The sequence below is a fragment of the Mauremys mutica genome, chromosome 19 (genome assembly GCF_020497125.1).
Source record: "Mauremys mutica isolate MM-2020 ecotype Southern chromosome 19, ASM2049712v1, whole genome shotgun sequence".
In the NCBI taxonomy this organism is placed as follows: domain Eukaryota; kingdom Metazoa; phylum Chordata; order Testudines; family Geoemydidae; genus Mauremys; species Mauremys mutica.
The window spans coordinates 19,357,181-19,372,801 of NC_059090.1; the positions used below are offsets into that span (position 1 = coordinate 19,357,181).

General features: G+C 44.0%; 1 protein-coding gene across 5 annotated transcripts in view; it reads left to right on the forward strand.

Moving 5' to 3' along the window:
- ACACA (acetyl-CoA carboxylase alpha) overlaps positions 1 to 15,621 on the forward strand; it is a 190,010-nt gene that overhangs the window by 130,891 nt on the left and 43,498 nt on the right. For all 5 annotated transcript variants that reach the window (XM_044993768.1, XM_044993769.1, XM_044993766.1 and 2 more), the window contains 5 exons: positions 4,438 to 4,581; positions 5,215 to 5,335; positions 9,611 to 9,707; positions 12,358 to 12,454; positions 13,230 to 13,365. In XM_044993768.1, coding sequence (XP_044849703.1) covers positions 4,438 to 4,581; positions 5,215 to 5,335; positions 9,611 to 9,707; positions 12,358 to 12,454; positions 13,230 to 13,365 — 595 coding nt within the window. The remainder of the gene's footprint in view (positions 1 to 4,437; positions 4,582 to 5,214; positions 5,336 to 9,610; positions 9,708 to 12,357; positions 12,455 to 13,229; positions 13,366 to 15,621) is intronic.

Consider the following 15,621-nt stretch of genomic DNA (forward strand, 5'->3'; position numbering starts at 1 on the left):
ACTGCCTCAGTGAGTAACAGCTCAGTTGTTGGAAATGTGTCTAAGGACGGCTGCTGGCTGCTAAGATTTAGAGTACATGGGTGCTAGCAAAATGAACATACCCATTTTAGAGAACATGACATTTATACTAACGTTGAAGGGGAATTTTCAAAGACATGCAGGGCAGTTAGGTTCCCAGTTCCCCTTTATGCTTTTGAAAATCTCCCCCAAAGTCAATCAAGAGACTAATTTCATTGTCATAATGATCCATTAAATAAGTAGAAGAGAATGAAATAGATACTACATATGTATCTAAGGTTGTAATATAAAATACTACATTATCTGAGAAACAGTATTTGTTCATGTAATTAAAAGCTGTATTGTAATGCATGCAACATTAGATTTGGCATTTCCTTTTGAGTACTTAATTGTGCAGCTGTAATGTTCTGTTAATGTAGGGGTTTTTTTATAGAGCCTATTGGATAGATTCCTTCTTAGCCGTATGAAAGGTCTGTCTTAAATTAGTGAAAATATGGGGATCTGGGTGGCCTAAAGAGTTAGCACTGGGATGTGGAGCCTTTTACCTCTAGTTTGCCTTTCTGAATTTGGCCCAGAGCCGTAGTGACCAGAAGTCATTGCCATCTCAAGGCCTGGTGGTCTCAGTCTCATTTCTAGCTTATTTGTAATGGATGTGCTATGAGGAGCATTGTGGTGGTATTGATGGGATGGCTGTTAGTGTAAACAAAACCAGGCTTGTTTCCTAGACCAAGAGAGCAGCTATCTGCTGCTGATCGGAAATGCCAGAGCTGAGCTGCTGTGTTAGAAAGCTGTAATTGTATATAAAATGCAAAGACATTGAGATAGAAAGCAGGGGATCAAATGCAGCCTGGCCCCTGCCTAGAAACATCAGAAAGGGAAGGTACTGGCAGCTATGGGCCGTCTCTGCATTAGTCACTCACACTTATTGCAAAGTGTGTGGGACGGGAGCCGGGGAGGGGTTGAGGAGGGGGACACAGTCTCCTGATTTTGTAGTACTTTCACTTTCTTGTAGTGTTGGGATCCAGTACATTTTATTTTTAAGCAGTCTGGTTTCAGAAGTTCGGTGTCTAATGCTTCCTTGTTAATGACTATTCTGCTCTGATTATCTGCGCTATCAAATTAAGCACAAAAAGAGATGTTAAAGTACCAGTATGCAATTATATCTGTATAATATACATGTGCTTTTTGTAAAATCAGATCCATCATCCTTCGCCGCCACTCCTTACTTCTCCATGCTTTCCCTGCGTCCAACGGCTGCTGGGCTTGGGAGCTAGGGTTTCTACTGGTCCCTTAAGTGCTTGGAAACCTCTCCTCCCAGGAGGTAGCCTCTGTGCAAACTTAACCCTTCCTTGAACATGGTCAGGTCCATAAAACTGCTGCTCACCATAAGGTTGATGATGCTGCCTGGTGCTGCCTTGACTCTCTCTTGAGTAAGATGCTCCAGTCACCACCACTTCCCTCCTAGGGTATTTTAAAGCCACCTGCTTGGCTTGTCACAGAACCTCCATTGTTGGTGTTTGCTTTTTCGAATGGGGGTGTTATGGTTTTGGATACACAGCTTGCTCCTAAGCGGCCTTTCGCACACAGGGCTTGTGTAGCATTGTCTGTCTAAATTATCTATCAGCTTTTCTAAAGTGCGCTAGTGTCTTTGCTGCCCGTGTGTCCCACTGAAGAACACCTTTAATTGCACAGGCATTGGTATTGTACTTCTCCAGCCATTTCATTCTGCTTCACCCTTGGACATTTTCTTGCAGAAACATTTATACAGTAATATACACTGCACCATTTAAAATTGTTAATTGGAGATTGAATTACTTGTCAGCCTTTAAAAATGTAGTCCTCTCAGGTCAGAGATGAGGTAGTTAGCAGGGCTAAATGGATGAGCTATTGCATTCATTTTTTCTCGAGCCAAATGATCATTGTCTATAAGCTGGCTAGCCCCTCCGTGCCTTTTAACCTCTGGCACCTTAGCTGAAATCCAGTCTGAAACCATATATGTGAGATGAGTTGGCAGATTCTCTGCTCATTTGCAAGTGGATAGGAGAACACACACAAAAGAAGTGGGGGAAGATGGAGTCCAGTGGATTCATGCCTAAGTGCCAGGTTGCATGCTGGGAGACTGATTCTTAAACACGCACGCACGCTTCCTGTAGTGCAGGGAACGTGGTAAGGAAGTTTATGTAGTTTGCTTTGTGCTTGAATGGTGATTAAACCAGAATTTAATTTTCTTTTAAAGATTGCATATACTCAAATCAGGGGCAGCTCTAGGCATTTTGCTGCCCCAAGCACAGCAGGCAGGCTGCCTCTGGCGGCTTGCCTGCGGAGGACCAGCGGACCCTCTGTAGGCATGGCTGCAGGAGGTCTGCCGAAGCCGCGGGACTAGCGGACCCTCCGCAGTCTAGCCGCCGAAGGCAGCCTGCCTGCCGCCCTCGCGGCACCGGCAGAGCGCCCCCCGCGGCTTGCCGCCTCAAGCACGTGCTTGGCGTGCTGGGGCCTGGAGCCGCCCCTGACTCAGATTACTCATCCCTCCCATGGCACTCAGTCTGTAGGTTAGTGCATGCACCTGTGTACATACATGTAATATAACACACAAATTAGGTGAGCTACCATTCATCAATATTGTTTTATATGTATCTGGGAACCATGATGCCTCTGATGACAAATACACTGATAAGTAAATATGGCCCTCACTCAGTATTACACAGTGATTTCAGTGGCACAGAGCCTCCTAGTGCTCTGCCACTTCACTCAAATGTCTGGAGCACTCGGGGAAAGGAACTGCATATTTATCTTGATCTCCAAAACGGGATTTAAGGGCAAGAGCAGGCAGTATATTAGACTGTTTTCATTGCCTGTCAGCAGCGGTAAACCTGAGCTGTCTGCAGTGTCTCTAGATAAGCAGTGGCCCATTTTGCATGTACGTACGTGTGCATTCATTTGAAGATAGGGAGTTAAAATTCTTTTTATTTTTATTTTCCTCCGTGGAAGGTGTTTAGTGGACTTGTGCCTCCCATCTGGAGGCCAGTCTTTACCTGTCCCTGAACCTATATCTTCACTCCTGGCTTCTCAACTTGTGGGGGTAAAATGCTGGTCATGGCACAATCAACAAAAACTTTCGTAGTTATGCATGTTATCTAGATCGATCGAAATCCCAGCTCTTGGCCAAATCCTGAGAGGTGCTGAGCACTCCCATGGAAGTTATCAGGAGCTGCAGTGTTGCTGAGGGTATCTGCCCCTCTGAAATTGACCGACAGTATTGAACTCTGGTTCTAGTCACGCACATACATGTAACAAACCACAGGATTATAGAATTATTTCAACACCTTTTTTCTTTTAAAGGAGACTTTAAAATAATTAAGCCCCCTACTAATTTCCCTGAAATCTTTCTGAACAAGACGGGTTACATTCCCTATGGGAAGTTTTAGGACTTCAAGTCATTTGCATTCATGAAGATGAAACCAGATCTGAACCTCACTTCCGCACTGACAATGCAGCCCTAATGACTTAAAATTGCTTCTGCCTCTGGGTTTTCCCCACAGCCCCATTCCCCCCAAAACTAGCTGTTTGGGCCCAGGGGTGGAGGGATTGGTTTGAATTTGTTTTAGATCTAAATGAAACAGGTATGTAATGCCCTCTGCCTGTTAGAAAGACTCAAGCCATAAAAATAACAAACGGCATGTATTTGCTAGAATGTCAAAGTTATGAGTTTATTTTGTAATGATGTGCTCCTGCCTTCATGAGGTAAACTGGCTGTGGCAGAGGTGTTATTAGTAATATGGACTCAGTGGAGCAGAAAGCTGAGTGACCGAGAGATCAGTGTATCAGTCAGTGAGAGGGCAAATGGAAAGAGACAGCAGGAGAATGAGAAAAGAGCTGCAGTGCCTGGGCTGAGATTAGAGATGGAGCCTCGTAAGAGAATTGAAAGTCCTGCAGTCACAGTCCTATTCTTCCTGCCCCCTCCAAGGAGGCACCGGTTCTTTGTCTGTGCTCACGTGCTATACTGGGTTTTGTGCAGGGCTGTGGTTTTTCCCCCTTAAAGGCCTAAATGTGTCAGTTCCACTGCTGTGTTTTGCACAAGGGCAGCTTTGGTCTAGTGAACTGAAGACCTGGGTTCTAGTCCCAGTTCTGCCACTCCCTGGCTGTGTAACTGAAAGCAAGCCATGTAACTTCCCCGTGCCTGTTTCTCCAGCTGTAAAATGTGACAGGAGAGTGAATGTTTGTATAGCACTCGGGGGTCTAGAGAAGGTCCGGTATTTATTACTGCTGTTGTTCAAAGAGCTGCCCCAGCAATGACTGTTGGAGCGGTAGGACTTGCTGGAAGGGTGGACTGGAATGCACACACGGACATTGGACAGACTGAGCAGAGGCTCTTTGTTACCCTTTCACGTTGTCTGACCCTTTCTGTTCCTCGTTTGAAAGGTGCTCGGACGGGAGGTGTACACCTCAAACAACCAGCTGGGCGGGGTCCAGATCATGCACAACAATGGCGTGACGCACAGCACTGTGAGTGATGATTTTGAAGGCATCTACACCATTCTGCAGTGGCTGTCCTATATGCCCAAGGTAAGGCTTGTTGGTGCATGCTGCCGTTGCCTATACTGGCTAATGGCATTCACTTCACTCAGTTCTTTGGGGCACTGCAGAGGCCACTGGAGAACTGCCAGTTCCCTGTGCACATCACCCCACTGGCAAACTGTCCATAGTAATCTGTGCAGCAGGGTTTTTACGTGTACAGTTGATTGTCTTTTATAGAAATGATGCTAAAAGTTTCCCCTCCCCAGCAAAGTTACTGTAGATGTGAGTTGCTCTGCAGCCAGGCGAACACACAGACAGGTCACCTGTCTTCTGGAAATAGTGGGTAAGATGAGTCAGGTGGCTTTGGTCACCTTTTTTAAATTAAATCACGAGCCCGGTAGATGCTGGCAGCACCTGAAGCTCAAGAGTAAACCAAGTGCAAAATATGCCAAATGAAGTCTCACGCAAGCGTCAAAGTGAATGTACCTCTTCTTCAGACCTTTGCAAGGACATTGGGATGCTGCAGTCTTTGGGATTGTCTGGAAAGGGGGCGGTGACGCGCAACAGGAACTGGGATGACATCAGCCAGTTCATTTGCATTTGTAACGTTTGGTGCAGAGCTATGAATACCGTAGGACAATTTATCCCTTTTTTTTTTTTTTGCTTTGTTGTTTGTTTTAGAGTGTATCCAGCCCAGTGCCTACCCTCACCATCAAGGATCCTATAGACAGGGTCATTGAGTTTGTTCCCACCAAGACTCCCTATGATCCCCGCTGGATGTTGGCTGGACGTCCTAGTCCCAGTATGTACATCTTTGTCGCGCAGGTTGTGTGATAGTTCAGCTGGTTTCAAGATCTCTACTGGCATTAAAATGACAGCCAGAGCTCCAAAATATGTACTTCAGTCATGTAGTTTGGCATTTACCAGCACCAAGCATTGTTATTGATAGTACACGGATGATGCTGAATGGAATGGCTGCCGCCTACTAGCTTCAGAGCAGTGTGGTTATAATTAGAAAAGTGGGGATACTGCACTAGCCACTGACTCCATTTTCAGTGGACTGAAGCCACAAGGATGATCATGTCTGTGATAAATCTCTTATGTACTGGAAACCCTTACTCACGTGGATAATTCTTACTCGTGCAAGTAACTCCATAGACTTCAGTGGGACTGTTTGTGTGAGTAAGGGCTAGTTGCATAAAGGTTTGTAGATTCAGGCTCTTTGTGTGTCAGATGTAGATAGAAGAAATCCAGGTGAGAAGATGATTAAAAAACAGTAGGTTGAATTTTGGCAAACCCCAGCATTACTAAATAAAACTATTTTAATAGGTGGCCTATTGAAACCAAACTAAGCATAAAATTGTCAAAAGCACCTACATGACTTACAGCTTGCCTGCACAAACATTTACTTCTCAGCAAGCTGGGGTGTGACTCTGCCAACTGTCCACCTGGATCCTGCTGACATCCATTAACAGTTCGTTAACTTGCTTTGATTAGTCCTGTTTCAAAGAGGACTAGATCAAAGCGAACTCTTCCATCCACCTAGCTGCCTATACTGGGGAGAGGTGTTGGGGAGGTATGTTGACCTAACTACATCGCTCATTGTGAAATTTTTCACAGTTGACCTAAATTTTAGGTGTAGACCAGGCCTCGTTCATTTCGGAGAATGGGACTTGAGGGCTAAAAAGTTAGGTCAGCCTGGGAAAAATCCACACCCCTGAGTGACGTAGTTAAACTGACCTAATCCATGGTGTAGATAGTGCTAGGTCAATGGAAGAATTCTTCACCTCTTGTGGAGATGGATTCTCTCTCTGGCCTAGGAGTGTCTACACTGAAGCACTTCTGCAGTGCAGCTGTGTCGCTGTAGCGTTTGAAGTGTAGACAAGCCCTAATCATTGTTCTGCTTGAGTTTGTGAAGTTCCCTAATGATATTGCACAGTTCTTCGCTTTTCCAAAGTAGAATTTTTTTATTTTAAATTCTGCACTGAATACATTTGAGAGCAGTTGGGGATTTGAATGGAAATCAGAAGGTAGATGTTGCAGATGACATTTTCTCGCAGACATTGCCTCGATGTCCTGGTTGATTTTATTTCCTTTAAGATTAACAGGAAAGTGCCTTGTGAGATGAAAGGCCCAGCCTTGAACTCAAATGCAATATGGGGCCTCCTGGAAAGCCTGCTACCACACCCTGGACTTTTTTCTCCCCTCAATACACATTATGCGTTTGAGATTTGAAAATGACCCTGACACTATCCAGGTTTGCTCCTGGACTGGAAATATTCTCTGCTTCTGTAACTAACCAGGAAGCCATGTGAATGTTACTGTTTGAAAGGAGAGAGAACAGGTTGGAGCAGGGAATCAGAGTGCTGAAGCCAAATGTATCATGTACTTTTCAGAGATTATTAAATAATCAGTTTGAAGAGCCATAAAAAACAAAATTTACACATGATAGTAAGAGAGCATATTTGCAATTCAGAGCTGCTTTTTATAGTTAAGGAATTGTCCTGTTTTTGGAATTTAAATCCTCCCAAATAAAAGCTTTTATCATAAAGGAATCCATCTCTGGCTAGCGTGGCAGACCTCACACAATAATTGGATTGGGACAATCGCAAAAGATTGAACCCCTACTGTTCCCTTTTGGAGGCGTGCAAGAGATGTGCGGACAAGCTACAAACTAGGTGACCATTATCCCCGCTGTTGTTAATGAGGTTTGAGGGATAAAATGAGATTTGTGATAAACTAAGTTTTCCGGTTTTGGATAATATTTTTTCATCATCTCTCCAGTAATTCATCCAGCTGTCTGAGTGCAGCTAACACCAGCTTCCAAATCGAGTGACTTCAGATTTTAATTTAGTGGAAGCGTTAAGGAAAGCAGATGATTCTCCGTGATAAGTTAAAGCAGATATCTCCTAGGTGAAAAGTTAAAGCCATTTATTAGAGGAGATAGTGCTGTGATATTCTTCAAACTGACGCCCGACACGAGGCCAGAATCTAAACGATCAGCTTTGGGCTCATGATAAAGAGATAATTTTGAAATGGATGGTCACATTTTACAGTGGGGCCACGGAGGCAAGGAATGTAGAACACAGTAATTACAAGTTTGGTCTTGATAAAACACTCTCCATCCTGTTTAAGTCAGCAGAGGTTAGCTCGCTTGGATCTCCACTTTTAATTGGTTTTAGACTTGGGTTTGTGGAGGCAGAGGTGCTTGTTCAAATTAAAGCATTGCTCAGAAGCTGTGTGCCCAGGGGTAAAGCTGGGAGGCTGTGTTTTTGTGCAAGCTTTGTAAGCTGCTACCCGCAGAGTAATTTTTATTGCCTGAGTGGATAGAGTATCCTGAGTGCCATGATTTGGTGCTCATGGCTTCCACAGTCTGGAGGACTACAGAAAACAGAGCAGTGATCTCCTCTGAATTTTCTTTCTTTTGTTGATGTTGGATCAGATAGTGCCCAGTAACAGAGAAAAGTCAAATCCCTCCATAGTGCCCTTTCCTGCTCATAAGAGATGCAGCCCTGACCCAGTTTCAGAGCGTACTTAGTTTTAGAAATCTGTGTTCGGAAAGTAGATCTCAGTACAAACTTTGCATCTAGGGTCCATTCTCTAATAATGTTGCATTGCTGCCCCCTGCAGGCAGTCCTCTTGCACCCTGAAACATGACCGTGGATTACCCTTATTTTTGCATAGAGAGTACAAGCATTAGTAGTCATAAAATGATGCAGCCTCTCTCTTTATTGTTCCTGGCAGTGTTTGGCATGATGAATATCCGTAGAAATGTAAAAGCGGTAGGAAGGAAGGGTATTCTTTTCATGAAGGCACAGGACTTGGAATCAGGAGAGCTGGGCAACTTAACCTTCAGTGTCTCAGTCTTTTCGTCTGTAGAATGGGGGTAATGGTATTGCACTCTGCCTCACAGGTGTGTAGTAGCAAGGCTTTATCCTAACAGTAAGGGAGGTGCAGATATTACATTAGTGAGAACCAAAGAACGGTCTGTAAATTAAATACATAAAAATACACTTTAATCCCCTATGATTCCAGCAGTTATTAAAAGTCCTGCTCTCTCCTACACTATTATCAACTGCTTTGAATGCATATACAATACAAGTCAAAAGTATGCTGCTTCACACACAGATATGGTCAGTCTGTTGCAATCACTGCTATAGGAGGGCATGAAGTCAGATAATGGATTCCTCTTATAAAGCACTGGATAATTTTATAACCAGTTATGCTTAGGTAGCACAGTCAAGGTAATCATGCTTCAGGGCACGAGCTTGATTTTCTTGGGCGGTCAGGAAGGATTTGCTTCTCCTCAGCATTGCACAATCATCTAGGAGCACTGTTAGAAAAGGGTTTGTTTCTTTGAAGCACCAGGAATTGGCCATCACTGTTTTCAGGGAAATGGACTTGGATAGAAAGTCTGATCTAGTATGCCAACTATTATGGTTCTCTATAGCATCTGGAAGAGTGTGGGACGAACATGTGCATTATGTAGTTTATCTTTAGTAGAGCAAGGATTCTCTTTATGGGCTATATATGTGGGCTATACATAGAGATTCAATCCTATTATTTTTCCAATGTATGATGCACACAAATGCAATGTCTAGTGTTCAAATATCATTAGCTCATTTATTCTTAAATGTGCATCTGTCTACAGCATTTTTGGCAGAATCGAGAAAATTGTAAGCTAGGTTTTTAAACTAGAAATAGTCATTTTGAAAAACAACATCTTTAATGACTTGGCTGCCTTTTGACAAATGTTTGCAGTGTCTTGAAAAAAAACAAAGTTATTTATTTAAAAGCATGCAAAGTCCCTCTGCTATCCAAACCCCATCGTTTAACAATAAATGATGCCTTTGCTGATAAATGACTCTCTTTATGCAGACTAGCAAATGAAATAGGACATGATGGCTGAAGGCAGACAAATGCTCAGCAGTCAAATGTTCCCTTATATTATCATCGGTTTTTTTTTTTTTTAAATGCAGACAAACAAAAAAGCCCAGCCCAGCCCCCAAGTTGTTAAACTGGAGTCTTGCTACTATTTTAACGGCTGTTTATGTCCCCCCCCCCTTCCTTTTTGTAGCTCAAAAAAGCCAGTGGTTAAGTGGCTTCTTTGACAAGGGATCATTCCTAGAGATCATGCAGCCCTGGGCACAAACAGTTGTGGTTGGCAGAGCTAGGTAAGTACCTACAGGCTTTTCAGACCTTTGTAGAAATCTAGCTTTTACTGATGCTTTGTGTTTCTGCTGGCACATTCCGACACAACTGGTGAGTGGATGGATGTGGATAACAAATTTATCATCGCAGCAGAACACGTCTCTGCTACGTGAATTGAACATGGACTGATAATTCCTTCTGTCTGTCCCAGGGTGCTTGATAACTTTTGCCTTCTATAATGCTGGGCAGAAAGAGCATATGTGGGTGGGCAACAGGGGATTCCGAGGGACAAACCTTTCTACTGTATGTGGTAATAGAGAGGGGTCGCATTCTTGTGGCTCTGACATAATTTAGAGTAGTTGGTGGACTATATTGCTTCACAGTCACATTTGACTTGCCAAAAAAAAAAAAAAAAGTCCAGCTAAAACTGAGGTAGACTGGAAGAAACTGCAGATTGCTGGATACTTCCATTTCCCACTTGAAAAAAAAAAAGTAAGTTTCTATTAAATTTTATCACCCACTCTGAAAAGAGAGTAACTCAGCTGTGATCCCAGCATAGAATAACCTGCAGCTTTTTCCAAACGAGCAGTTGCCAAGACTGATCTCAGTCTAGCTTACGTTGCAGAGACAAGCGGCCCTGGGGACTTGCGTCTGGTGCTCACCTTCCTCTCTGGAACAATCACTTTCCCTTATCTTTGTGGCAAGTGGCACCTGCTCAAGATTCTAAAACATACCATGTTAGCTTGAGATTTAGATCCCAGTCTTGAAAATAACTCCAGCCTTTGTAGCTCTTTCAGTATAGTAGGTCCCTGCACTTCATGCTGCCAAGAAGGAAAAGCCATCAGATGGCAAATCTTGCAGAATGGCTGGCTCCTGCTGGCTCAACTGCCGATTTGCTGTTTGACCTTGAGGAAATCCTGTAACGTTTCCATGCCTCGGTTTTTCCATCAAGAAACTGTGTATAAAACCTACCTCTCAGATTTAATCGGATGTTTGTAAGGTTCTTTGATGATCCTGCTGTAAGTTTAGCCAGCATCCCAAACAAAATCAATTATTTAGCAAAGCCAGACAGTCTTTGTTCAGGAATATACCTGGCTTGACTTTTAGTTTCTTTTCATCTGACACATTTTGAGCTGCTTTGGATTCAGTCTCCTACACGTGTGTGTGTATATATAATACAAGTGAAGCGGACTTCTTTCAAAAGCAGTGGCATTTTGAAAAAATAAATATGAATGTATTCTTCTGGGATTGTTACTGTAAGTGCTGCCAAAACTCATCTTTTGTATGTATGTTTGGAGTATGCGTGCTGTTGGCTGTAAATTGTCTTTTATTATTCCAGGGCAACTTGTCCAGGGACAGACTATAAAACAAGATGTAGCATCTTCATGTGCTAGCCTGATGAAATTTATATGAAGTATAATGGAAAACAGAAGTTGTTTTGAGCTGTTTTCAAGTTCAATAAATAACTGTAATACTTGGATAAAGATGTTCTTTATTAGGTCACATGGGCCCTAATATAGACGTTATAAGTTACCGATTTAAGACGGCTTCTGCAATTACGAGTTTCCAGCCGGACTCTTAATCATTGTGAATAGGAATATTTTCAAACCCCCTAGTGCACATCGGCCTTGTCACTTCTGGTGCCTGGGGTGCTTGTCATCCAACTTGAGATGGCTGAGTAGAGAGGGGTTGTCTGTGCTGGGACTCCCTTTCGTGCAACATCAGGAAGCCATTGCAAGCAGCTGTTGCCACAAGCAGCTGCCTTTTGTTTTAGGAAGTTAGTAGACTGAATGGAGAGTGAGGCTGAATTTCCCTGACACACGTGTTATCCTGCCTCCTTGTGCTCATATACCAGACCCCTTTATCCCCCGTAATGACCCAGCAGCTGTGAGGGTTAATAGATAAAACACTAACCTTCCATCTGCCCATCACCATTCCTCACTTTTGGGGGATCCCTGTATAGTGTGCAGGGCAATTGGGGTGGCTGGGTCATGCAGTCTTCTGTACAACATGTGGTATATAGGGATTTTGATCAACTGGTAGTGGGTGGAAGGATCATTGGGATTGTAAATAGGCGGCTGAGAAGGCTTGGGTCTTCAAGGTTACATTTCCTGATGAAGACAGTTACAGTTTCAGTTTCATGGGGGGGGGATAGCTCAGTGGTTTGAGCATTGGCCTGCTAAACCCAGGGTTGTGAGTTCAATCCTTGAGGGGGCCATTTAGGGAACTGGGGTTTAAAAAAAAAAAGAGAGAGAAAAAAAAGTCTGGGAATTTGCCCGGCTTTGAGCAGGGGGTTGGACTAGATGACCTCCTGAGGTCCCTTCCAACCCTGATATTCTATGATTCTATGAAAATCTGTGCAGTGGCATGCTAGGAGAGATGCAGCCCTGTGCAAGTGCATAACTGTCCCATATCTAGTGCAAAATGCTAGGCTTCAGTTTGTTCTGCTCTGGTTTGTTGGGGGGTATTCATTTTATAAATTGGTCTTATTCTGAGAGCTGTAAATCCAGCTCTGAAATGATCCAGCCACATGCCTGAACTCTTCCCTCCATTGATTTGCATTGTTTGTCTCTTGTTTTTATTTTCAAGTGTTTTGATGCCAGATTAGAAAAAAAATGACTAGTTGTACAATGATAAAATATGTGGGTTTTGATTTGTTTCATCTGGTTTCAGACTGGGAGGAATACCTGTAGGAGTAGTTGCCGTAGAAACCCGAACAGTGGAGTTAAGTATCCCTGCTGATCCTGCAAACCTGGACTCTGAGGCCAAGGTAGGTTTTGCTGTTGAACATATGCTGGGGTTTGGTTAGTCATTCTCTGCAGATGCCTCTTTGAAAAGTTTCTTTGTGTTTCTTGGAAGATTGGCCCGCAAGACAAGAAACGGATCAGCCTTTGGCTGTATGCTAATATGCTGTTCTCAGAGCTGGTGAATGGGCTGTCTTGCTGGCTGGCTCTGTTCGTACAGAGAGAGAGCCTTGGATATACCGAATATACAGGCAAGAGATGGCTTATCTCTGTGGAGGCTAGCCCTGCTCTCTTTTGAAAGAGGGGAAGGATCTTATGGCTAAAGCACAAGTCTTAGAATCAGGAAACCTGGAAGCCAAAATCATCATCCTCTCCTGCTGCTCGGGCCACCTCACCTCCATTTCTGAAATTCTTGCTCTTTTTTTATGTTCATGTCCCTTGTCTCTGCCTTCCCAGCTCTTGGCCTGCCTATGTCTCCACTCCTGCTTCCTCTCTCCTTAGTGCTCTTTTCGTCTCCTTATTGCACTGAAGTCACTGGAGCTCTCTATGGGTGCAGAGATCTGCTCACGTGAAGTCAGTTGCAGGATCAGCATCTTATTTTGTAAACTCTTAGAGTTAGTGCCCTTTCGTTCCTTTGTGCATCATTCTTCCAGTGCACCTGCGGCCCTGTAATATTTATAACCGGTTGTTACGCTGGTCAGCATTGGTTTCAGATTGGAGCTCTTGCTGTATCTGTTTTCTTCTGATAGTAAGTCTCACATTAACAAAACATTCAAATCATACCATTTCCCCCCTCAACAGATAATCCAACAGGCTGGTCAGGTGTGGTTCCCGGACTCTGCCTTTAAGACTGCTCAGGCTATCAAAGACTTCAACCGGGAGGGACTCCCTCTGATGGTCTTTGCCAACTGGAGAGGCTTTTCTGGTGGAATGAAAGGTGATTATCAGCCCATTGATATATTTTCGTGTGCTGGGGATAACCGTCAGTTTGGTTCTTGATATCAAGAGAAACAAACTGTTCTTATGGGGACACAGACCTAAAGGTTGTGTGATGTGCTTTGACAGTGTCAATGACTTCCCTTTAGGATTACAGGGTTTTTTTTCCTCTTCTAGTTGACCTTTGTTATAGTGGAGAGCAGCTCTCTCTCTTAGTAGTCCTGTGTAACCAGTGCACACCTGCCTTCTCCTAGCATAGCACACACCGACTTGTCTGCTTCATCCTCTCTGGCTGCAGCCTGGGTCCAGTCTCTTTTATGATGTGGACAAGAGCTGACTGCAGGAATATTGAAGCATATATGACTTGCCCTACAGAATTGCTGTGAAGGGGGGTAACTGTAGGCTTTCTAACCTTTATGATACTTGGACCAATTGATACTATGAATACATCTGAGTTTAGAGGTCCTGCTTGCATCAAGGTTGTCCTCTGCCCCTGTTTTGTTGCTGTTCTAATTTGTAGTGCATTTCAGTTCATTACCGGATGGAAGTCTTGGAAATGCACCAGGTTTCAGCCAGGTTATAGAACACAATTATGATTCTACCCCACAAAATGGAACCATATGTAATGGAGTCAGGGGACATGGTTGGAATGTTTGTTAGTTAAATATGAAACCATAGCAAAGCCAACACCAGGGCATAATTATCCCAAATACATGAAACTCCATGGATTTGTCTGGGAAAATCTCAGGTGTCTGACACCCAAACCCCTTGGTTCTAAAATAATTGAGAAATTTAGCCCCTTTTACTAACCTTAAAGAGACCTTCCGTCACTTTTCCTGTGTGGTCACCAGAACTCTGCAGTTTCCATGCATGGTCTTTGCTGGTAGCTGGCCCTTTAAATCTGGGAGATAAAATCAGCTGTAGCCCATTTTAGAACTGCCTTGTTCAGGCTTTGCACCGCCATCTCCTCTGGCTGGCAAGGCTTCTTTGGAACATTCTTTGCTTAGGAGGTGGCATTTCCTTCCGGTGTTCTTTATAAGTGGATCTTGAAGGTGCATTGCTGTGGGTTTTAGGCTCATAGGCCTTGTCTACACGGGGTCTGACTCGTAGGCTTTGTCTGCACTGGATTTTTTACACCAATATAGCTGCATTTGTGCAAGCCTCTGGTGTAGACAATCCGTGTCCAGGTTATCCATGACTTGTGCTGACACTTTATCTCAGTGGGAAACCCCAGTGTAGACAAGCCCAAGGGTGACAACTCCACTTTATCAAAAAAATTAATTTTATGAAAACAAACCCTCAGCACCCACAGAAAAATGTTCCCTCTGTTCTTTTAAATTGCATTGAAAACATGGGTTTTACAGCAAGGACAAATTTCCATCAGGTGTTCGCAACCCAAATGCTGCAGCACTGAGAACTTGGAAGTGCCATCACTGATTTTCATTGTCTAGGGTAAGAGATGCACAGACTGTGAGGGAGTCATACATAGGTAAAGAAACACTTGTTTATAATACATGGCTTTCAGGCTGGCCACGTCTCCAGTAATAGAGTTTTTTTTACATTTGCCTCCCTGTGCTCTTACTGAAGATTTACCCTTTTAGATTCCTTACATCTTGGTTACTAGGTTGGAATATTTGTGTAATAGTTAAAACAACAAATCCGCTTAGTACAGGGGGGTGCATCCCCAGTAGTGATACTCTGCACAGCCAGGCCAATAATCCAGCTGTGCCTGCTCTCCAGCCTGGGAGAGGAAAGGAATGTCTTACCTGGCAGCATCTCCTTTGACTGATGACAGAGTGGGATTCTTAGGGCTTCATTTGTTCCTATCTAGTCATTTGTAGGCAGCTGGAGGGTAACAGGAATAACCCGGGGTGTGCAGTGCGCAACTTGGAATGTAAGTTCTTCTTCGAGTGCTTGTTCATGTCCATTCCAATGCGGGTCACGTGCACAGCAGTCGGAATTTTTTTTCCCATAGCAGCATCCGTCGGGTCGACCCGGGCGCCCCCTGGAGTCGCGCCTTCATGGTGCTCAATATAGAGCCCAGGGATAGAGCTAAGGGTCACACTCAGCAGCAACATCAGTAGCCTTGGCTACTTTCATTCTGCCTTCCTCTCCTCAGGGACCTGCAGCCCAGGAGATCTCTCAGGCACCGCAGCCAGCTATTGAGGCACCACCACCGCATATATTGATGCCGTTGGCTGCGGCACCATCAGCACCAGCATTGGCACAGACGACTGCAACTGCGCTGACATCGGCA